The sequence below is a fragment of the Procambarus clarkii genome, chromosome 26 (genome assembly GCF_040958095.1).
Source record: "Procambarus clarkii isolate CNS0578487 chromosome 26, FALCON_Pclarkii_2.0, whole genome shotgun sequence".
NCBI lineage: Eukaryota > Metazoa > Arthropoda > Malacostraca > Decapoda > Cambaridae > Procambarus > Procambarus clarkii.
In genome coordinates, this window is record NC_091175.1 from 21,058,050 (window position 1) to 21,083,138 (window position 25,089).

The window sequence follows — 25,089 nt, forward strand, 5'->3', positions numbered from 1 at the left end:
CAACTGGTAGATCATTTATGTAGACAATAAACATCACTGGTGCAAGAACTGAACCCTGTGGTACTCCACTTGTGACATTTCTCCAGTCCGATACATTGCCTCTGATCACTGCCCTCATTTTTCTATCAGTCAGAAAATTTTTAATCCATGTTAGAAGCTTACCTGTCACCCCTCCAATATTTTCCAGTTTCCAGAACAACCTCTTATGTGGAACTCTGTCAAAAGCCTTTTTTAGATCCAGATAGATGCAGTCAACCCAACCATCTCTTTCCTGTAATATCTCTGTTGCTCGATCATAGAAACTGAGTAAATTCGATACACAGGATCTTCCAGATCGAAAACCATACTGCCTGTCTGATATTATATCATTTCTTTCCAGGTGTTCTACCCATTTAGTTTTAATAATTTTTTCCAGTATTTTGACTATTACACTTGTCAATGATACCGGTCTATAATTAAGGGGGTCTTCCCTGCTTCCACTTTTGTAGATTGGAACTATGTTAGCCTTTTCCAACACACATCAGCTACAACTCCTGTAAACAGGGATGCCTGAAAAATCAGTTGAAGAGGAATGCTGAGCTCAGGTGCACATTCTCTCAGAACCCATGGTGAAACTCCATCTGGACCAACTGCTTTGTTCTTATTTAGCTCCTTGAGCATTTTTTCCACTTCGTCTCTAGACACCTCTATGTGCTCTATGTTGTTCTCTGGAATTCTTATTGTATCTGGTTCCCTAAAGATTTCATTTTGTACAAACACACTTTGGAACTTTTCGTTTAATGTTTCACACATTTCCTTTTCATTTTCCATGAATCTATTTCCCATTTTCAACCTCTGTATATCATCCTTTACCTGCAATTTGTTGTTTATGAATTTATAGAATAGACCTGGTTCTGTTTTACATTTGTCTGCAATCCCTTTTTCAAAATTTCTTTCTGCCTCTCTCCTCACTGCCGTGTAGTTGTTTCAAATCAAATCAAATCAAATCAAATGTTTATTTAGGTTAGGTACATACATACAAGAGATTTTACAAAGAGTGATGGATTTATAGATAGGGCTAGTACATACAATGCCTAAAGCCACTATTACGCAAAGCGTTTCGGGCATGAAAAACTTAAATGACTAAAGCTTAATGCTAATCGAGCATAAAGAGTAAAATGAAAACATGGAATGAAAACATACCTGAAAAAGCAGCACAAATACAATTCTGTCGACAAACAGCGCTCTTTAAAAAAAACAGACATTGGTTGACAATAGAGGGGTAAGGTAGGTTACAGGGAATTTATTAGGTATAGCTTCGTTTTTATCTTAAACTGGTTGAGAGAGGTACAGTCTTTAACATGGTTGGGAAGGTCATTCCACAATCTGGGTCCCTTGATTTGTAGAGCATTTCTAGTTTGATTAAGTCGTACTCTAGGAATATCAAAACTGTATTTATTTTTGGTGTGGTGCTCATGGGTTCTGTTACAACCTTATATGAAGCTTTTGAGGTCAGGATTGGCATTACAGTTTAGCGTTTTATATATGTATAATACACATGAGAGAATGTGTAGTGACTTAATATATAACATATTCAGAGATTTGAGTAGGAGTACCGAGTGATGTCTGGGGCCAGAGTTGGATATTGTCCTAATAGCAGCTTTGTGTTGAGTAATTAGAGGACGTAAATGATTTTGGGTAGTAGAGCCCCAAGCACAAATACCATAGTTGAGATATGGATAGATAAGGGAGTAATAGAGAGTCACCAGGGCAGGGCGTGGTACATAATATCTGATCTTAGAAAGAATGCCCACAGTTTTTGAAACTTTTTTTGATATATTTAGAATGTGTCCCTGGAAATTCAGCTTGTGGTCAGTGAGAATGACATCTAATTTGTTACAAATTTGGGTATTGTTTATTTTGAGATTTATTTGATTAGAGGATTTATAGCCAAACAGAATATAGAATGTTTTGTCAATGTTAAGGGTGAGTTTGTTGGCAGTTAGCCAAAGATGGACTTTATTTAGCTCAGTATTTACTGTGGCATTTAGAGCAAGGGGGTCAGGACTGGAGTAAATGAAGGTTGTGTCGTCAGCAAATAGAATTGGTTTGAGGTGTTGGGAGGCATTTGGAAGGTCATTAATGTAGATGAGAAAGAGGAGAGAGCCAAGTATGCTGCCCTGAGGAACACCAATGTTGATGGGTAGGGTGGGAGAAATTGAATTATTCACAGAAACATACTGGAGCCTGTCAGTAAGGTAGGATTTGAGGTATTGCAGGGAGTGTCCTCTGACTCCATAATGATGTAATTTAAGAAGAAGGTTTTGGTGGTTGACAGTGTCAAAAGCTTTACGCAGGTCCACAAATAACCTAACAGGGAACTCATTTTTATCAAGAGCTGCATAAATCGAGTTAAGCATACTAATAAGTGCATCGTTAGTGCTTTTTTTGGGTCTGAAGCCATATTGGCAAGGGCTAAGTATATTGTGTTTGGCTAGATAAGATTAAAGCTGCTTATAGATTAGTTTTTCAAAATTTTTTGACAAGTTTCTCACATCTCTGTATCGGTGGTATGTTTGGAGGTTTGGCCTTTCCTGTATTGATTCCATTTTTGTGTCTTTTGGTCTCTGGCCCTCTTGCACTTTCTGTTGAACCAATCCTGTTTCCTAGTTCTGCTACTCTGTTTTGGTATAAATTTTTTTGTGCCTTTATCATATATTTCACAAAACTTGAGATACATCTCATTCACTTCCTTGCCTAGCAACAAGTCTGTCCAATTATACCCACTAAAAAAATTTCTAAGGTTGCCATAATGTCCTCTCCTAAAGTCAGGTTTTTCAATTGCATCAACCTTCATATTTTCTTCCAGATTATAACGCATTGCATACTTTATTCCCAAAAAGACATGGTCACTTTTACCCAAGGGAGGAAGGTACTGAATGTCAAATATTTCTTCCTCCTTCCTGGTAAATATCAAATCTAGCATGGAGGGAATTTCCCCTTCCCTCATCCTCGTAGCTTGTTTAACATGTTGATACAAGAATGGTGGGCGGCTGCCGGAGTGTGATGCTCCTTGGGGCAGTCCTCTGTCCTTTTGTGACCTTGTGCTCCTGCTGCCGTCCTCTCCAGTTGTGCTGAGCTACTTTTCCTTTTCCTTCTGTTTCGTTTTTCTCCCCCCTCTTCTCCAATCTGCTTGCCGTTTCCTGCCGACCTTTTGCTTGTTTTGGTTATTCCTGGGCCACCGATCATGGCTTCAAGTTCTCTACTTCTAAGACTTGTACCATGACTTTTACGCGGAAACGGGTCGTTCTTCGTCCCTCTTTGTCACTTTATGGTCATCCCCTTGAATACAAAGATTCCGCGAAGCTTTTGGGGTTATTCCTTGACACTCGTTTGTCTTGGTCTCCCCATATCTCTTACCTCCGTGTTGAGTGCTCTAAGGCCCTTACCCTCCTTCGGGTCTTGTCCCATACTTCTTGGGGGGCAGATAGGCGCACTCTCCTTGCTTTACATTCCTCTCTCGTCCTGTCTAAGCTCGATTATGGTTGCCCTGCTTACTCGTCTGCTTCTCCTTCTACTCTTCGCCGTCTTGATGCTTTGCACCATACTGGGTTGCGCCTCAGTTCTGGTGCCTTTCGTTCGACTCCCATCCTTAGCTTGTATGTTGACACTGGCTTCCTGTCTCTCCAGGACTGCCGTGATCGCTACTGTCTTCGCTATCTTGCGCGGTCCTTGCAACAACCTTCCTCTCGCCTCTGTCGTGCTTTAACTTTTACCCCTCCTGCGGTTCCTGTTCCTCTTCCCCACTTCCCTCTTTCTGTCCGGTTATCTCGCCTACAGGATTCTCTTTCCGTTCGTATTTCTGATGTTTCTCCTCGTGTTGTTCCTTCTTTGCCCCCGTGGAGAGTCCCTCTTCTGCGGTTTTGTACATCCTTGACCCGTATCACTAAAGCTTTTACCCCTCCTACGGTTCTAAAACGCCTTTTCCTTGAGCACTTTTCTTCTCACTCCCGCTCCGTTTCTGTCTTCACCGATGGGTCTAAGTCTGCGGATGGTGTTGGCTACTCTGTTGTTTTTCCTGATCGCACTTATATGTGTCGCTTACCTCCGGAGACTAGCATCTTTACATCGGAGCTTTATGCTATTCTGTATGCTCTTCGTCTCTTGCTTTCTCGTTGTCAGTCTTCCTTTGTAGTTGTTGTTGACTCTCGTAGTGCCCTCATGGCTTTCGGGTCCTTTAATCCGGTTCATCCAGTAGTTGTCGAGATCCAGCATTGGCTGTGTCTTGTTCACAGTAAATTTAAGTCGGTTGAGTTTTGTTGGGTTCCCAGCCATATTGGTGTGTCTTTAAATGAGCGAGCGGATGCTGCCGCCAAGGAAGCTGTCCGCTCGTCCCATCTCTCGTAAAGGTATTCCATATTCCGACTTTTACCCGGTTATCCATTCCTCCGTCCTTGCCCGTTGGCAGGCTTCTTGGTCGTCTGTTACTGGTAACAAACTACGTACTCTTAAATGTTGTGTTTCCTCGTGGCCGTCCTCCTACCACCGTAACCGGCATTGGGAAACGGCTCTGGCGAGGTTGCGTATTGGCCATACTCGCTTAACCCATGGTCACTTGATGGAGCACTGCCCTGCTCCTTATTGTCCTAGTTGCATTGTCCCTCTTACGGTCGTGCATGTCCTTCTTGAATGTCCTGACTTCCAGGACGAGCGTGTGTCTTGCTTTCCGACCGCCCCTCGCGGTCACCTGTCCCTCAATAGAATTCTTGGTGACTCGGATACTTTTGATATCGTTCGCCTTATGTGTTTTTGTTCCCGTATTGGCATCCTTCGTGATATTTAGCGCCCTCTGATTATTCTGCACATTTGATGGTGCTACATAGCCTTCCCGGTTTGGTGCCTTCTTTTGATAATTACTTACTTAGTTCATTTATTATGCACCCCATACCCATGTTGTGGGTGGTAGTGGAAAGGGTTACAGACACACATAATGGGCTCAAGGACTGAACCCCACAATTCATTTAGCTTAGGTCCTTTAATCCGGTTCATCCAGTGGTTGTCGAGATCCAGCATTGGCTGTTTCTTGTTCACAGTAAATTTAAGTCGGTTGAGTTTTGTTGGGTTCCCAGCCATATTTGTGTCTCTTGAAATGAGCATGCGGATGCTGCCGCCAGGGAGGCTGTCCGCTCGTCCCATCTCGTAAAGGTATTCCTTATTCCGACTTTTACCCGGTTATCCATTCCTCCATCCTTACCCGTTGGCAGGCTTCTTGGTCGTCTGTTACTGGTAACAAACTACGTTTTCTTAAAAGTTGTGTGTCCTTGTGGCCTTCCTCGTACCACTGTAACCGGTGATGGGAAACGGCTCTGGTGAGATTGTGTATTGGCAATACTCTCTTAACTCATGGTCACTTGATGGAGCGCCGCCCTGCTCCTTATTGTCCTAATTGCATCGTCTCTCTTACAGTCGTGCATATCCTTGTTGAATGTCCTGACTTCCACGACGAGCGTGTCTTGTTTTCCGACCGTCCCCCGCGGTCGCTTGTCTCTCAATAGTATTCTTGGTGACTCGGATACTTTTGATATTGTTCGCCTTATGCGTTTCTGTTCTTGTATTGGCATCCTTGGCGATATTTAGCGCCCTCTGATTATTTTGCGCATTTGATGGTGCTACATAGCCTTCCCGGTTTGGTGCCTTCTTTTGATAATTACTTACTTACTTGATGGTGCTACATAGCCTTCCTGGTTTGGTGCCTTCTTTTTGATAATTACTTACTTCATTTAGCTAAGCAAGTTACAATCTTGATGAGCTAGTTACAAAATTCAATGCACACCGTCACATCAACAATGGGTTTGAGATCAATTAAAAGTATCCTGCTTAATTTAGAATCTGTAGTCTGATCAAATTTGAATGAGAATTGTACTTTTCCAGTCCCACTTCTGGTGTCCTCACCTAGTTGTGCTTGTGGGGGTAGAGCTCTGGCTCTTTGGTCCCGTTCAGGAATCGGTACACCAACTGGTGTACAGATTCCTGAACCTACTGGGCTCTATCATATCTACACCCCCTCCCCGCTCAGCTCGTTGTTGCCGTGTGGGGGCTTAGTGGGTGGCTGCCGGAGTGTGATGCTCCTTGGGACAGTCCTCTGTCCTTTTCTAGCCTTGTGCTCCTGCTGCCATCCTCTCCAATTCTGCTGGGCACCTTTTCCTTTTCCTTCTGTTTCGTTTTTCTCCCCCCCCTCTTCTCCTATCTCCTTGCCGTTTCCTGCCGACCTTTTGCTTGTTCTGGTTCTTCCCTTGGACTTCTTCTATTTTGATGCCCGGGTGCTTGAGGAGGCATACTCTTGCACCTGTTGAACTGTAATACCCGACGTCGAGAGCGAGGGGAACCTTTTATTGTCAATCCCCCTTTCGTCACTGAACCCGATCTCGACGGACTGTCGGTTTCTTAAGGTAGCGTTTGTGGGGCGTATACTCACGACGCACCCCTAGGAGGCCCCGGCAAGATCGGCGATAGCTTCTTGTTGGGTGTCCTGCCTCTAATTGTGGCTCCATGGTGGGTGTGGGGGCACATTCGTGAATGAATTTTTCTTTTCGTAATGATGATGACCCCTGTTTCGGCTGTTTCCGGTTTACCTTCTCAGGCTCGTGGGGTGGGCGACCAAGCCCCCGAGTCAGTCCATGTTGGAAGACCGGGCTCTGTAGCCTCCGCTGCATTGGGCCCCGACCTTGCTCCTCCTTTGGCCTCTCTGACTCCTTCCCCTGGCTCCCCTCCCTCCTCTGTGGTTGGGTCGAGCCCCAAGCCCCCAGTGGTGACTACCTCGTCCCCTGGCGCGGCTCCTTCTCTAGTTGTAACTACTGCGCCTTTTAACCCCTCTCTCTCTGGGGGTTCTCACCGCCGTCCTCGTCATGGCCGCCCTCGCTCGATTCCTTCCAGTTCTGCTACCTATCAAGCCTTGTTTGGTCCCACTTTGTGGGCCAAATATTTTGATCTCCTCCCTCTTGATTCTGCGCCTCCTGACGATTTCTCCCTCCATCGACATCTCGTTGATTCCGTGGATGCCTCCATTACTTTCAACCCCACTCGTCTCGGCACACGTGTCGTTGCTGCTCCTTCTCAGGATGCTGCTTCCCGCTTGGCTGCCTTATCCTGCCTTGGCGAGACCCCTGTTCGGGTCTCGAAGAACGCTCAGTTGAATACCAGTGTTGGCACTATTTTGCTCCCGCCCTATGTTGCGACCAGTGTTCGGGACCTGCGCGACTGCCACGACGATATTCGACATATCCTTGCTGCCCAGGGCCATTCTATTCTCCAGGTGGACACGTTTACTCGTCCCCCTCGTGGTAGTCGCCGTCAACCCCTCCGGTTTGTGAAGATTACCTTTGATGGTAGGACCCTTCCACCCTCTGTCATTCTTGCTGGTGCCAGGTGCTCTGTCCAGGAGTACATTCCTTCTCCTCGGCTCTGCAACAAGTGCTGGAGGTTTGGGCATGGTGCCCTCCGCTGCTCCGGGACTGTCTCTCTCTGTCCTTTGTGTGGTGGCGAAGGTCACTCTAAGTCGGAGTGCACTTCTCCCCAGGCTCGTTGCCTCAACTGCGGTGAGGCCCATCCTACCTTCTCCCGTGCGTGTGTCCATTACAAGCTTGAGGCAACCGTCCTCAATTTGAAGCACCGGGAGCGTTTATCTTTTCCTGAGGCGAGACGCCAGGTTCGCCGGCTCCCGCCTTACGCTATCTCTTTTGCTCGCGTGTTGCGCTCTTCCTCTCCTCGTCCTTCCCGCCTTCCTCAGACTCACAACCGTTTCCGGGCCTTGGACCCTGATACGCCCACTGCCCCCTCCTCTGTTCCTTTGGGTTCTCTCCTGAAGGATCCACCTCCTGGTCCTCTGTCTGGGGTTCCCCTTCTTTCTACCCGGTCTGTCTTGTCTCCTGTGTCTTCTTCCTCGTCTCCCTCCGTTCCTCCTTCCCATCCTTCCCCTCCGTCTCTTGACTCTCCCCGCCGCCTGTCGGTGCGGGCTGATGTCCATCGCTCTCCAAACGGCCGTCATGTGTGCTCTCGTTCAGCTTCTCCTGTTGAGACGCTAGAATCCGTTGCCCAGTACGTGGTTGCTGGGACACCTGTCTCTTTAAGTCAGAAGCGTAAACCTGGCTCCTCTCCTTCCTCCTCCCCGGCGGGTAAGAAGGTTTCGCTTTCTTCCTCGGCCCCTACTTCTGCCTCTCTCGCTCCTTCCCCTCCCATTTCGGTGGTTGCGCCCCCTGTTCCTGCTATGGAGGTTTCTTTAGCCCCCGCTTCCCTCTCGGTTGCTGCCCTTGCTGAGGTACGCTCCCCTCTTTCTACCCCTCTTCCTGCTGCTGTCCTTGACTGCTCCTCTCCGTTGTCTCCTCCTCTTCCTCCTCCTCCTCCTCCTCCTCCTCCTCCGGACTCCGCCCGCCCACCTCTGATCTGTTCTCCCGTTTCCTTCCCTCCGTCTTTGCTCAGTTTACCCATGCCCCCTAACCCTGACTTTGCTGACCCTGATCCCGACCCTGATATTCTTTAACGTGCTCTGTTGCTCTTTCGCCTTTGTTTCTTCCTTGTTCTCTGTTTTTGTCCTTTCTCTTCTCGTCGTTGTCCATTCTTCAATGGAACGTTCGAGGTTATTACGCCAATTTCCTCAAACTCCAACTTCTGATTTCGCGGTTTTCGCCCCTTTGTGTCTGTCTCCAGGAGCCGATGCTTGGTGCTCGTCCTGGTCGTTTTCGTGGCTATTCCTTTCTCTCCCCCCCCCCAGCCGTTGCTGGGGCTTCTAATTCTTCTGCTCTTTTGATTCGTGCTGATGTTCCCTTTGTTCCTTTACTTTTTCCTTCGCCTCTCCATTGTTCTGCTGCTCGTATCTTTGTGGGGAAATGGTACAGTTTGTTCCATTTATCTCCCCCCGAGTGTCCCGCTTTCTCTTCCTGATTTGAAACACCTCCTAGACTCCTTGCCGAAGCCTGTGCTCCTGCTGGGTGACTTCAATTGTCGTCATTCTCTTTGGGGTGACGTTCTGACGAATACCCGGGGTTGCCTTCTTGAGCCGTTTCTCCTCTCTTCTTCCCTGTCTCTTCTGAATTCTGGTGAGCCCACTCATTTGGACTCTCGGACTCGCACCCTTTCTTGTCTTGATCTTTCTCTCTGCTCTTCTTCTCTTTACTTAGATTTCACGTGGCAGGTTCTTGATGACCTCCATGGAAGTGATCATTTCCCCATCGTTGTTTCCTTTTTCTCTTTTCGCCCTTCCCTCTCTTTCCCTAGGTGGCAGTTTGCTAAGGCGGACTGGACCCTATTTACCCTCAGTGCTACTCTCTCTGACCTCTCCCTTCTGCCTCTCTCTCGCGCTCTCCTCTTTTTTCATGACACTGTCTTCAACGCTGCCCTCCGCTCTATCCCTCGCTCTTCCTCTCGGGGTCCACGGAAGTGCGTTCCCTGGAGGAATGCGGGTTGTGCTCGGGCTGTCCGCTGTAAGCGTGCAGCCTGGAAGAGGCACCGTCGTAGGCAGACGACCGATTCTTTTCTTTTCTTTCGGAAAGCGAGTGCAGTGGCCCGTAGGTCCATCCGTACGGCTAAACGTGAATGTTGGGCATCTTATGTCTCAACAATTACGTCCGAAACTCCTCTGGCCCAGATCTGGAAGCGTATCCGCAAGATAGCGGGTAAATTCGTTCCCGATGTTTCACCGGTCCTTCACCTCCATGATACTCTTGTGGCGGACCCGTTGCAGGTCGCTTCCGTACTGGGTTCCCACTTTTCTTCTGTTAGCTCTGGTCTTCATCTTCCCCAATCTTTTCTTCTTCGTAAACCTGTCCTTGAGTCTCGTCCTTTAGATTTCTGCACTCGTCTTCAACTTCCCTATAATGATCCCTTGTCTCTCTCTGACCTTCGTTCTGCCCTGGCCCTCTGCGGTTCTACGGCGGCGGGCTCCGATGGTATTCATTATGAGATGCTTCGCCATCTCCCTCCGTGCATGTCTCAGTATTTACCGAGTCTGTATAATCGGATCTGGGAGTCGTCGTCAGTCCCTGAGGACTGGCTCGATGCCGTTGTCCTCCCTGTTCGCAAACCGGGGTCTCTGGGTACTTCCCCTAAGGACTTTCGCCCTATTGCTCTCACAAGTTGTGTCTGCAAACTCTTTGAACGTATGGTTAACGTTCGTCTGATGTGGTTCCTGGAACACCATCACCTCCTCTCCCCTTCTCAATTTGGTTTCCACAAGTGCTGCAGCACGACAGATGTCCTGGTGAACTTGGAGGTCTATATTCGTACTGCTTTTGCTGCGAAGACCTCCGTTGTTGCCGTCCTTTTTGACCTGGAAAAGGCTTACGACACCACTTGGCGATATCATATTCTATCTCAACTTCATTCTTTTGGCCTTCGTGGTCATCTCCCTCTCTTTCTCTGCAGCTTCCTCTCTCGTCGTCCCTTTCGGGTGTGCCTTGGTACCGCTCTCTCTGCCTCTTTTCAGCAATACGAAGGTGTGCCCCAGGGTAGTGTTCTGAGCACTACTCTTTTTCTGGTTGCCCTCAATGGTCTTCTTTCCTCTCTTCCTTCTGGTGTCTTCTCCGCTCTCTATGTCGATGATCTTACCCTTTGCTGTCAGGGGTGATGATTTGCCTCTCCTTCAGTGCCGTCTTCAACTTGCAATTGATGCCGTGTCGTCTTGGGCCACCGATCATGGCTTCAAGTTCTCTACTTCTAAGACTTGTGCCATGACTTTTACGCGGAAACGGGTTGTTCTTCGTCCCTCTCTGTCACTTTATGGTCATCCCCTTGAATACAAAGATTCCGCGAAGCTTTTGGGGTTATCCCTTGACACTCGTTTGTCTTGGTCTCCCCATATCTCTTACCTCCGTGTTGAGTGCTCTAAAGCCCTTACCCTCCTTCGGGTCTTGTCCCATACTTCTTGGGAGGCAGATAGGCGTACTCTCCTTGCTTTACATTCCTCTCTTGTCCTGTCTAAGCTCTATTATGGTTGCCCTACTTACTCGTCTGCTTCTCCTACACTTCGCCGTCTTGATGCTTTGCACCATACTGGGTTGCGCCTCAGTTCTGGTGCCTTTCGTTCGACTCCCGTCCTTAGCTTGTATGTTGACACTGGCTTCCTGTCTCTCCAGGACCGCCGTGATCGCTACTGTCTTCGCTATCTTGCACGGTCCTTACAACATCCTTCCTCTCGCCTCTGTCGTGCTTTAACTTTTACCCCTCCTGCGGTTCCTGTTCCTCTTCACCACCTCCCTCTTTCTGTCCAGTTATCTTGCCTCCAGGATTCTCTTTCCGTTCGTATTTCTAATGTTTCTCCTCGTGTTGTTCCTTCTTTGCCCCCGTGGAGAGTCCCTCTTCCGCGGTTTTGTACTTCCTTGACCCGTATCACTAAAGCTTTTACCCCTCCTACGGTTCTAAAACGCCTTTTTCTTGAGCACTTTTCTTCTTACTCCTGCTCCGTTTCTGTCTTCACCGATGGGTCTAAGTCTGCAGACGGTGTTGGCTACTCTGTTGTTTTTCCTGATCGCACTTATATGTGTCGCTTACCTCCGGAGACTAGTATCTTTACAGCGGAACTTTATGCTATTCTCTATGCTCTTCGTCTCCTGCTTTCTCGTTGTCAGTCTTCCTTTGTAGTTGTTGTTGACTCTCGTAGTTCCCTCATGGCTCTCGGGTCCTTTAGTCCGGTCCATCCAGTAGTTGTCGAGATCCAGCATTGGCTGTTTCTTGTTCACAGTAAATTTAAGTCGGTTGAGTTTTGTTGGGTTCCCAGCCATATTGGTGTGTCTTTAAATGAGCGTGCGGATGCTGCCGCCAAGGAAGCTGTCCACTCTTGTCCCGTCTCTCGTAAAGGCATTCCGTATTCCAACTTTTACCCGGTTATCCATTCCTCCATCCTTACCCGTTGGCAGGCTTCTTGGTTGTCTGTTACTGGTAAGAAGCTACGTACTCTTAAATGTTGTGTTTCCTCGTGGCCGTCCTCCTTCCACCGTAACTGGCGGTGGGAAACAGCTCTGGCGAGGTTGCGTATTGGCCATACTCGCTTAACACATGGTCACTTGGAGCGCTGCCCTGCTCCTTATTGTCCTAGTTGCATTGTCCCTCTTACGGTCGTGCATGTCCTTCTTGAATGTCCTGACTTCCAGGACGCGCGTGTGTCTTGCTTTCCGACTGCCCCTCGCGGTCACCTGTCCCTCAATAGAATTCTTGGTGACTCGGATACTTTTGATATCGTTCGCCTTATGCGTTTTTGTTCTCGTATTGGCATCCTTGGTGATATTTAGCGCCCTCTGATTATTTTGCGCATTTGATGGTGCTACATAGCCTTCCCGGTTTGGTGCCTTCTTTTGATAATTACTTACTTCTATCATATCTACATTTGAAACTGTGTATGGAGTCTGCTTCCACCCTCCACCACATCACTGCCTAATACATTCCATCTGTTAACTACTGACACTGAAAAAGTTCTTTCTAACATCACTGTGGCTCATTTGGATACTACGTTTCCACCTGTGTCCCATCAATGCTAAACAGTGTATCTTTATCTACCATGTCAATTCCTCTGAGAAATTTATAGGTAGTGATCATGTCTCCCCTAACTTTTCTGTCTCCCGGTGTCGTGAGGTTCAGTTCGAGTAATCTTTCCTCGTAGCTCATATTTCTCAGCTCATGAACTAGCCTGGAGGCATACCTCAACCTTTTCTAACTTTTTGTGTTTGACTAGGTGTTGACTCCAGGCTGGAACTGCATATTCCAGTATTGGTTTGACATACGTGGTATACAAGGTTCTGAAGGAGAAATTTGCGTAATATTTTCCATTCTATTCGAATATAATTTATTTATTTATTTACTTATTTATTTATTTATATACAAGAAGGTACATTGGGGGTTAACAGAGAATGTAGAAATTAAGTTGATTTTACATTCTTGTAAAGCCACTAGCATGCATGGCATTTCGGGCAAGTCCTTAAACCGATAATTTTTAGATAATTCACAATAAAATTAACAAAAAATGTTTACGGGTACTTTACAGCTTTATTTCACAGGTACAGATAATTTTAAGTAGAATTATGGTATTTGTGCTTGGGGTTCTACTACACAAAATCATTTACGTCCTAATAGCAGCATTTACTCTATTAGAACAATATCTAACTCTGGCCCCAGACAGCACTCAGTACCCTTACTCAAATCTTTGAATATGTTAGATATTAAGTCACTGCACATCCTCTCATGTGTACTCTATATATTTAAAACTCTGAACTGCAATGTCAATCCTGACCTTAGAAGCTTCCTAAGAGTAAGTAATTATCAAAAGAAGGCACCAAACCAGGAAGGCTATGTAGCACCATCAAATGCGCGGAATAATCAGAGGGCGCTAAATATCACCAAGGATGCCAATATGAGAACGAAAACGCATAAGGGGAACGATATCAAAAGTATCCGAGTCGCCAAGAATTCCATTGAGGGACAGGCGACCGCGAGGGGCGGTTGGAAAGCAAGAGACACGCTCGTCGTGGAAGTCAGGACATTCAAGGAGGACATGCACGACCGTAAGAGGGACAATGCAATTAGGACAATAAGGAGCAGGGCGGCGCTCCATCAAGTGACCATGGGTGAAGCGAGTATGGCCAATACGTAACCTCGCCAGAGCTGTTTCCCATCGCTGGTTACGGTGGTAGGAGGACGGCCACCAGGAGACAACATTTAAGAGTACTGTACGTAGTTTGTTACCAGTAACAGACGACCAAGAAGCCTGCCAATGGGTAAAGATGGAGGAATGGATAACCGGGTAAAAGTCGGAATATGGAATACCTTTACGAGAGATGGGACAAGAGCGGACAGCTTCCTTGGCGGCAGCATCCGCACGCTCATTTAACAACCCGTTCTCGCAAATTTAATAAGTCAATATTGACTTATTAGTTGCGTGCATAGGTGACATACTAAACATAATAGTTTCCCTTGAAAAGCGTCATAGAAAACACCGACCTTACCTAACTTACTTAGTATGTTAAAATAAGCATCTTATAGCTTCGTAATTACAATTGTTACTTAACCTATTATAGGTATAGGTTAGGTAATAATTGTAATTACGAAGCAATAAGATGCTTATCTTGACATACTAAGTAGGTTAGGTAAGGTCGGTGTTTTCTATGAAGCTTTTCAAGGGAAACTATTATGTTAAGTATGTCACCTATGCACATATTTAATAAGTCAATACTGACTTATTAAATTTGCGAGAACGGGTTGCATTTAAAGACACACCAATATGGCTGGGAACCCAACAAAACTCAACCGACTTAAATTTACTGTGGACAAGAAACAGCCAATGCTGGATCTCGACAACTACTGGATGAACCGGATTAAAGGACCCGAAAGCCATGAGGGCACTACGAGAGTCAACAATAACAACTACAAAGGAAGACTGACAACGAGAATGCAGGAGACGAAGAGCATAGAGAATAGCATAAAGCTCCGCTGTAAAGATGCTAGTCTCCGGAGGTAAGCAACACATATAAGTGCGATCAGGAAAACAACAGAGTAGCCAACACCGTCCGCAGACTTAGACCCATTGGTGAAGACAGAAACGGAGCGGGAGTGAGAAGAAAAGTGCTCAAGAAAAAAGCGTTTTAGAACCGTAGGAGGGGTAAAAGCTTTAGTGACGTGGGTCAAGGATGTACAAAACTGCGGAAGGGGGACTCTCCATGGGGGCAAAGAAGGAACAACATGAGGAGAAACATTAGAAATACAAACGGAAAGAGAATCCTGTAGGCGAGATAACCGGACAGAAAGAGGGAGGTGGTGAAGAGGAACAGGAACCGTAGGAGGGGTAAAAGTTAAAGCACGACAGAGGCAAGAGGAAGGATGTTGTAAGGACCGCGCAAGATAGCGAAGACAGTAGCGATCACGGCGGTCCTGGAGAGACAGGAAACCAGTGTCAATATACAAGCTAAGGACGGGAGTCGAACGAAAGGCACCAGAACTGAGGCGCAACCCAGTATGATGCAAAGCATCAAGACGGCGAAGAGTAGAAGGAGAAGCAGACGAGTAAGCAGGGCAACCATAATCGAGCTTAGCGCAATACGAGGCGACAGTATTCGGCATAAGATGACAATCCTAGAACAACCACAAAAGAAAGGACAAAACAACAAAAGGGGAAGGACAAGGAGGGGAGGACGGAACGAAAGCCAAAGCAACTCCCACCCCAAAGTCCGGACCCTTATAACCAAAACGGGGCAGTTTCGGGGCATCCGGGGTCGCAACCAACCTAGCATACAACGCAGCAGCTGCCTGCACCCACATACATTGAGTAGCATGAGTGAACTGGAGCACGTACAGACAACAATGTCGCACGACTCCGAGTCAAAAGAATCGACGACCCAACAGGCAGTATGGCGGAGGCACAACTAGTGAATGTCGCCATGAGACAAGGAAACGGAGCAACCTTCAAACTCGCAAGAATCGAGAGGGGACTCAAGGGTCACATCCAACGGACCACAGAGCCCCCGCGGGGTTTCTCAGGGCCCTTAGCCATTTTAACATGCTAAGGGAAGCCCAGGCCAGGTGCTACGAACCGGCACCCAAGTCTACCAAATGAACTTCTACAAGCTGAACCCCTGAGACGTGTTCACTCGCAGGGGCCTAGTAGGGGATACCACTAATACACAAGAAAACACACACTGACCCCAGCAACAGAGAGGGGGAGGACAAGGCAGACTCCCAAAACCAAGCAGAAACAAACAAAAAAGAAAAAACCGTGCAAGTGGACAACGTACCCAGGAAGAGCAGAGCCGGCCACTATAATAGGTGATAATTAGCTGTGCAGTACCCTGCACCCATACCAGTGACAAAAACTACCTCCTACCCAGAGACAAACAAGGGCAACAAAACCTCAGCTGACCCCAAGGGTGGCCAAGTACCGAGCAGTAAAAAGACACAGCGGAGGTAGATCCCAAGACGACTTGTGGAAGGAGGCCCCAAGCCCCAAGGGCAGTGCTTACAGGGCACCTAGGGAAGGGAACCCTAGGCGCATCCAGCCCGAGTACTGTGGAATATTACTCCTGGCTCACACACCACCTGTAGAGACAGACCACACAAGGCACAGAATTGAAACAAAACAAGAGCCAGAGGCACACGATTTCTCTAGAATTGCATCAGCCAAGAATTGCCGGTTGGATCACCGGCGCGGGGGTCTGATGCTTCCCCTTTCCCCGCGCCGGTAGCAATATTTCCACCAGAATATTTTCACTCATTCGGCTTTCGTTAGCAATATTTTCACAAGAATAAGGGTTTGTTTTGGGGCGCCTACCTTTCTGGGTGCCTGTCTCGGTCAATGGCAGATATGGAATGCTCCCAACCACAGGGGAGTTTCTATAGGCCAGTGCTCCTCATGCCTCTCTGAGGGGGCCAGGTTCTGGCTTGTTGTCCTCAGTAGGCAAGAACTCCAAGCACATTGACTGATGCTAGAAAGTTATACATATCGATTCAGCCTGGATAGCTCCGGGAGGCCGACGGGGCTTCCCCAGAAAGTGCATCTCTTCTCCACACCTCTGCAATAGGTGTTGGAAATTTGGACATGGTGCATTGAAGTGCCATAGTGAGGCATCTTTTTTGCCCTCTATTTGGTTACTCTGACAATACTTTAAGCTGGATTGTTCGTCTCACGCTCACTGTCTCAACTGTGGAGAGGCCCATCCCGTGTTTTCACCCTCATGTATTCATTAAAGTGTAGGTTTGAACAGACTGCCCTCCTTTGACATCAGGATCACGTTACTTTCCCTGAAGCAAAGTGACAGGTCCACCTTCTTTCCCTTTTCTAGCATGACTCGTGCTCCTCTGCCCCACCCTTTTCTCCTCCTCTTCCTCAGTTGTGTTCATGGTGTGGGGAGCCAGTGGCTGACTGGACAGAACACTCAACGCATGATCCTGTGGTCCCGGGTTCGATCTCGGGCGCCAGCAAGAAACAATGGGCAGAGTTTCTTTCACCCTGATTCTCCTGTTACCTAGCAGTAAATAGGTACCTGGGAGTTAGTCAGCTGTCACGGGCTGCTTCCTGGGGATGGAGGCCTGGTCGAGGACCGGGCCATGGGGACACTTAGCCCCGAAATTATCTCAAGATAACCTTAAGATGGTTTGAACCCCAATACTGTACATCCATAATCCCCACCCCCCCCCCCTTCATCTTCTGCTCTCCTACAGTTTAAGTCCTTAGACTTAGTGCCATTGACTGACATTTCTGCCCCATTTCCCAAGTTTTTCCCTGCCTGTCATTATTCTGTTTGTGATTCTGCCTCTTTAGTCTTCTTTGCCCAATGTAGGCCCCCCTCTAACTCTGTCCTGTCTTTCTTTTCAGTCCTGCCCCTCTTGTCTTCCAGCCTTCTCCAGAATGTGACATTTTGGTCTGATATCCACCCTCTGCCTGTTTGTCCTCATGTCACCTACTCTCGTTCTCCTTCCCCACCTCAGACAAATGCGACAATCTCAGAGTATCTTCATGCCAGCATTCCTGTGTCTTTTAGTCAGAAACACAAACCTGAATCCTCACCTTCTACCTCCCCAGTGAATAAGAAGGCATTAGCCGTCCCCTTCTTGTACCTCCCTTACTCCTGTCTCCATAGCGGAACCATCTAACATCTCTATATGTAGTCCCATTGCCTTTCTTTCCTCCTCTGATGCTTGCCCCTTCTCCAGAATGCACTTTTGTTCCTATCCCTCCTCGATCTACCCTTCATGGCACCCAGTCCTCACTACCCTCATCTCACCAGACTGCCGACTCCCATGCCTCTCTCAACTCTGCCGAGATTGGCCATGCTCCCCAACCCTGATTTCTCTGATCCTGACCCTTCTTAGTTCTGTGCTTTTTACCTATCTCTTTTCTTAGCTTTGAACTTCTTGTCATAGCTGTTCTTTCTTATTTCTGCTATCAATTGGAATGTCCATGGCTTTTATGCCAATTTTGGTGGGCTGAGGTCTTAGTTTGACAGTTTTTACTGCTTTGTGTTTGTCTTCGGGGAACTGATGCTTGGCACTCATCTCTTGGTATCTCTCTTATGTTCTGATTTCTCTTCCTGATCTCAAGCATCTTTTAGACTTGCTGCCAGAACCTTTTCTCTTCTTGGGAGATTTTAACTGTTGTTATCCTCTCTGGGCAATGTCCTTATGATTTCTGTTTAACAATAACTTTATAACCCAGCCCCCACAAATTAAATGAAAAAGTGTTAACGTTTTGGTCTGTCCTGGCTACATAGTCCCCCCAGCTTGGTGCCTTCTTTGGATATTTATTTACTTGGTCTGTCCAGGAATCTTATCAAGCCTTGCTATGTCATGACTTAATAAGGGTCCAGGACAAACCACAATGTCATCACTTTAATTTCAAATGTGTGTTGTGAGTTAGGTTAACTCTCTTCAGCCACATTGTGACTTACTCTCTGTGTGAATACAACTTTGATGTGGGTCTGAAGTGATTTTGAATGATAAAATATGATTTAAAATCAATGTCCAAACAAATTTGTATGAAATAAGTAAAAAAAACTCACCAAGTGGCTTTCAATTGGCAATAGCATATATTTATGTAAACACTGTACAGTATTTCGATATGAAACTAAATATATTTAAAGTATTAGTTATTCACTATTTCAATTTTCTTATTTATTTTCAAAATCAAATTCTTCAATACCTGTATAGTCGTCATCCTCCTCTTCCTCTATATATTCTATGTCATCACTTTCAGCAGACCACTCTTGAGGCACACTTAACAAAGCTTCGTCATTGTCTTTACTGCGGGACTGTTTCCTACACAGCTGTTGATACTTATTGGCCCACTGACGAATTTCCTGGGTTCTTGATATGCTATTAATCATATCTGAACTTTCTTCCAATGTTGACAAACTATATTCGTGCGCTTCCTGATTCTTACGATGCTCTGCTCGGGCTCTTACAAGTCTCTCCTGCACCTACAAAATCCAAGATAGAAATAACATTAAAAGTACTGTAAAAAAAAAAAAAACAAAAAACAAAAAAAACTGTTGACCTGCATCAGTTTAACACTGCATTGTTTTATTTTTTCATGTCTTGATAAGATTTATTATAACATTATGGATTATTCAAAGAGGTGACCCTTCCAAAATTTTCTATGTTTTTCAATCATAAAATAATTGCTCCCATGCATAATTAGTCAAATCTGTTGGCATTATTCACTTGTTAATCTTCATAAAATAAATTTGTTCTTAAATATCCCTATTTCAGAGTTATACCATTCAAGTGCTCTAAGAGCAAGATACTTTCTGGTTCCATAAGACCAGAACATTCACACTTATAGGGTGGGGGGTATGAGCTACAAGGAGAGACTATGGGAACTAAACCTCACGTTGCTGAAAGACACGAGTTAGAGGAGACATGATCACCACATACAAGATTCTCAGAGGAATTGAAAGGGTAGATAGATAATTTATTTAACATGGGGTACATGAACAAGAGGACACAGGTCTAAACTGAGTACCCAGATGAGCCAGAGAGATATTAGAAACAATTATTTTAGTGTCATAGTTAACAAATGGAATGCATTAGGCAGTGATGTGGTGGAGGCAGACTCTACACACAATTTCAAAGGTAGATATGATAGAGCCCAATAGGCTCAGAAATCTGTACACCAATTGATTGACAGTTGAGAGGTGGGACCAAAGAGCAAAAGTTCAACCCCCCACAAGCACAACTAGGCAAGTACTTGATGCAGAACTAATTAAACACTGATACAGCCAGGTCAAGCTAGTGATAGGGAGGCACTGGAGAATTACTTAACCCCTGCTTTGACATAGCACATGCATAGCTTTGCATAAAAAAGCTTTAACCACCGTGCTGCGCCGAGTTTATTGTGAAATTCCCCCGGTGCGCATGAAATAAAGTGTTCCCCCAAAATTCTTTTTTCTTTGTAAAATGATAAATTCCCTTCCCTGAACATGTCTATGTAAAAATAAATACCAAATTCCACTTACTTTGGCTGTGGGGATGTGGACAAGGTGCACTGTGACGTCATCAGGGCCTAGTCGCCCGTGCATGAATCGCCCAGACACGGTCGCGCAGGCCATTCAAGCACCGGGTGTTGCCACAAATATATTTTCAATTATTTGTTTTATGTAGTTCCAACGTGGTTTTATTTTTTTTTATCGTATATGATGCATATTTGTGTCCTTTACAATATGTATACAGTAGAACGTTTATAATGTTCCCTGGAACTGTGATACATGTGTCAGTAATGTGTCCACAATAAATGTTTATTGTCGCAATATTACCTGTTAAAAATTCACTAAAATTACAATATGTACAGTTTCACACACTATTTACACAGTAACACACTTTATTACACACTCAGAATCAGGATGATAACCTGATAATTGTAAATACCTACAGCCCACCAGCAAGCAACACGTGGACAAAGGAAGAACTGGATGACAAACGAGAGGGCCTCATAATGGTCATGAGAGATATTATTGTACAAGCAGATAAAGATAAATCACGACTGTTGATACTGGGGGACTTCAACTTTAGAGCAATAGACTGGGAGGCCTATGAAGCAAGAACGGAGGACTTTTGGACATGCAGATTTGTGAACCTCATTCTGGAGACATTCTTGTATCAACACATAAAGCAAGCCACAAGAATGAGGGAAGGAGATATACCGTCAGTACTGGATCTAGTATTCACCAGGAAAGAAGAAGAGATTTTTGACATCCAGTACCTTCCTCCCTTGGGAAAGAGTGATCACGTCCTGTTAGACATTAAATATGCTTTAAGATATCATCTAGAAGAAAATGGGGACATTGAAACAGTTGATAAACTCGATTTAAAGAGAGGCAACTATGGGGAACTTCAAAATTTTTTTAATGAGTGTAATTGGACAGAATTGTTGCTAGGCAGGGAAGTAAATGAAATGTATGCCAAATTTTTAAAACTATACGAGGAAGGCACACAAACATTCATACCAAAACAGAGATGCAGGACCAGAAAACAGGATTGGTTCGACAGAAATTGTGAGAGGGCAAGAGACCAAAAGACACAAAAATGGAATCAGTATAGGAAGAGGCCAAACCCCCAAACATACCAGCGATACAAAGATGCGAGAAACAATTATACAGCAGTAAGGAGAGAGGCAGAAAGAAATTTTGAAAAAGGGATAGCAGATAAATGTAAAACAGAACCGGGCCTATTCTACAAATTCATAAACAACAAATTGCAGGTAAAGGATAATATCCAGAGGTTGGAAATGGGAAACAGATTCACGGAAAATGAAAAGGAAATGTGTGAAACATTAAATGAAAAGTTCCAAAGTGTGTTTGTACAAAATGAAATCTTCAGAGAACCAGACACAATAAGAATTCCAGAGAACAACATAGAGCGGATAGAGGTGTCTAGAGATGAAGTGGAAAATATGCTAAAGGAGCTCGGGAGGAACAAAGCAGCTGGCCCAGATGGCGTTTCACCATGGGTTCTGAGAGAATGTGCATCTGAGCTCAGCATTCCACTTCACCTGATCTTTCAGGCATCCCTGTGTACAGGAATCGTAGCAGACGTGTGGAAACAGGCTAACATAGTTCCAATCTACAAAAGTGGCAGCAGGGAAGACCCCCTCAATTATAGACCTGTATCATTGACAAGTGTAATAGTGAAAGTATTGGAAAAGCTAATCAAAACTAAATGGGTAGAACACCTGGAGAGAAATGATATAATATCAGACAGACAGTATGGTTTTCGATCAGGAAGATCCTGTGTATCGAATTTACTCAGTTTCTATGATCGGGCCACAGAGATATTACAGGAAAGAGATGGCTGGGTTGACTGCATCTATCTGGACCTAAAAAAGGCTTTCGACAGAGTTCCACATAAGAGGTTGTTCTGGAAACTGGAAAATATTGGAGGGGTGACAGGTAAGCTTCTATCATGGATGAAAAATTTTCTGACTGATAGAAAAATGAGGGCAGTAATCAGAGGCAATGTATCGGAATGGAGAAATGTCACAAGTGGAGTACCACAGGGTTCAGTTCTTGCACCAGTGATGTTTATTGTGTACATAAATGATCTACCAGTTGGTATACAGAATTATATGAACATGTTTGCTGATGATGCTAAGATAATAGGAAGGATAAGAAATTTAGATGATTGTCATGCCCTTCAAGAAGACCTGGACAAAATAAGTATATGGAGCACCACTTGGCAAATGGAATTTAATGTTAATAAATGTCATGTTATGGAATGTGGAATAGGAGAACATAGACCCCACACAACCTATATATTATGTGAGAAATCTTTAAAGAATTCTGATAAAGAAAGAGATCTAGGAGTGGTTCTAGATAGAAAACTATCACCTGAGGACCACATTAAGAATATTGTGCAAGGAGCCTATGCAATGCTTTCTAACTTCAGAATTGCATTTAAATACATGGATGGCGATATACTAAAGAAATTGTTCATGACTTTTGTTAGGCCAAAGCTAGAATATGCAGCTGTTGTGTGGTGCCCATATCTTAAGAAGCACATCAACAAACTGGAAAAGGTGCAAAGACATGCTACTAAGTGGCTCCCAGAACTGAAGGGCAAGAGCTACGAGGAGAGGTTAGAAGCATTAAATATGCGAAAACTAGAAGACAGAAGAAAAAGAGGTGATATGATCACTACGTACAAAATAGTAACAGGAATTGATAAAATCGACAGGGAAGACTTCCTGAGACCTGGAACTTCAAGAACAAGAGGCCATAGATTTAAACTAGCTAAACACAGATGCCGAAGAAATATAAGAAAATTCACCTTCGCAAATAGAGTGGTAGACGGTTGGAACAAGTTAAGTGAGAAGGTGGTGGAGGCCAAGACCGTCAGTAGTTTCAAAGCGTTATATGACAAAGAGTGCTGGGAAGACGGGACACCACGAGCGTAGCTCTCATCCTGTAACTACACTTAGGTAATTACACTTAGGTAATTACTCAGTACTTCGGAAGTGAGTAATAATCAATGAAGTAGCCCATGGTACACAGCGCGACTTTGCTCTCAGTGCCCCAGGTACAGATAAATTTTCGCTTCCTGTTTCTTCATTCTGTGTGCTTGCAAATAACGCACTCACGTACACCCTTGGCTTTAGTACTTGTAGGTTGTATGTACCCAAGCTTGTAAAACATAAGGTAGTATTGAAAAAGATTATAGGAAGCGATCAATTTGTAAGGTAGTCTTGAAAAGATCGCTTTGTATGGTCCCACACAGGAAGAGATTCAGCTTACCTCAAGAGTGTCCGTCAGTCAGAAAGAGATTCAACCAGCTTTAAAGAGTGTCCGTCAGTTAGGAAGAGATTCAGGTATTCTTGAAAATATCTATGGAAAACACCCTCATGGAAGCCGCTAACACTGTTTATCTATGTTATTTGTATCAGATGCATCATCCCTGAATGCAGAAAACGATTCATCTATGTATCATCTAAATAAATTGTAGATAGCATAGGATTGCAAGGGTGACGCTCAGAGCTACAACTGGATACGCTTGCTGTATCGTCCTCATAGGTGCTGTATCACTTGCATCTGACCTTTGTGTTAGGTCCTTATTGTGCCTAGCTTCACCAATATTATGACCCTTATGTTCTTCAAACAATAAGGTTTGAATTTCACCGACAGAGCGTTATCTTTCAACACCGCGTCGAACAGGTGTTTGGGAGCCAGGAGGCGTGTGCGCCACCCATGGCTGCTCATTCAGTACTAACCCAGCCAGCAGCCCTAGGGCATTTTGGGAATTTTTTCCAAAATGGCTGCTTCTCACTGGAGGTCCTAGGAGTCCATTTCGTACACAACCAATCTCATACATATTTAGAATTGGTACCGAAAAATCAAAGAGTTTTCTCGGTTGGTGCAGTTTCCCGCCGACCGAGAATAAATCAGTTGGTGCAGTTAACACTTTAGTGCGCTCGGCACTCCTGGAAAAAAAAAGCGCGGCGTTCTGGGCGCTCAAGCGTAAACACAAAAAAGTGTATAATCTTTTCACGCTCCTAACATCAATTCTCGAGCTACGTTTTTCATTTTGGTATCACTGCGCTGGCAATAAAATTCTCTACAAGATCATATGCATAAAATGTCACCAAAGCATTTGCTATCCCACCACGAAGTAAATAAACACGAAGATGACTCGCCGTGACAGCCAAACAGGAAGTAAATGTTCATAATCTTTCGTTTGTTGCCAGCCTCACAGTCATCCTACAGCGCTTATTTTGATATCACTGAACTCGCAATAAAATTCCCCACCCAGACATATGCCTATCAATGTCTAATTATGGTAGGGGTGACCCGCACGAGTGTGGGAACTGGGCGAAGCGTTAGCCGTGATTTCAGCAGCGACGACACTGTTGTGATGCAGCGCTTTGAAAGTTTATACTTATTTCACTGTCCTGACATTATTTCTCGAGCTACGTATTTCATTTTTATAGCAATGTGTTCGCAATAGAAAGTTCTATAAGAACATGGGTAGAATTGGCCAACAGAGCGTCAAGTAAATTTGCGGCGAATAAAATCTTACGCGTGTTTGTACCCGTGAGCGTAAAATGTTTTTACTTTGCTCATGTTTTTCAAGTTTATACTTGTTTCACACCGTTTTTTTTGTTTGTATAGTGTTCGGAATAAAATTCTCTACACAGACATATGCATATAAATGTAGAATCATGATCGCGGCCAACACAAGAGAGTGTGGAGTGGGCGATTACCCTCGTGTCACCAACTCAATAGTCTCTCCTCTAAGTTACAATACATTGCCGTTTTCTCAAATAGGCACTGTGCCAATTAGAGAAAACGGAAATTTAATGGCAAACATATTCATACAAACCCCAAGTCGATCGAGTAGTATATACCCACTATAACACGGACCGTAAATGTACGCCGTGATCCGACAAGCGCTTAAATAAACCGCCCGTACATCCATGTGAAGATCTCAGAAAAGTGTTAATTGGTTAAGTACTGTATCGGGAATGATTCACCAATTCGGAAAGTTGGACAAGAAATGTGTACTGTACCGAGAAAGGAAAGAAAAGAGGATGATAAACCGTGGGACGAGAGACCCCTACAAAAGTGGGGTCAAATGGGGTCCAAGTCCCCAAATCGA

General features: G+C 45.1%; 1 protein-coding gene across 4 annotated transcripts in view; it reads right to left on the reverse strand.

The window, feature by feature from the left end:
• Window positions 1–18,510: 18,510 nt before the first annotated feature.
• LOC123756866 (uncharacterized) overlaps window positions 18,511–25,089 on the reverse strand; it is a 53,783-nt gene continuing 47,204 nt past the window's right edge. For all 4 annotated transcript variants that reach the window (XM_069331969.1, XM_045740253.2, XM_045740251.2 and 1 more), the window contains exon 7: window positions 18,511–18,923. In XM_069331969.1, the coding sequence (XP_069188070.1) occupies window positions 18,615–18,923 (309 nt within the window). In that variant the 3' untranslated portion in view covers window positions 18,511–18,614. The remainder of the gene's footprint in view (window positions 18,924–25,089) is intronic.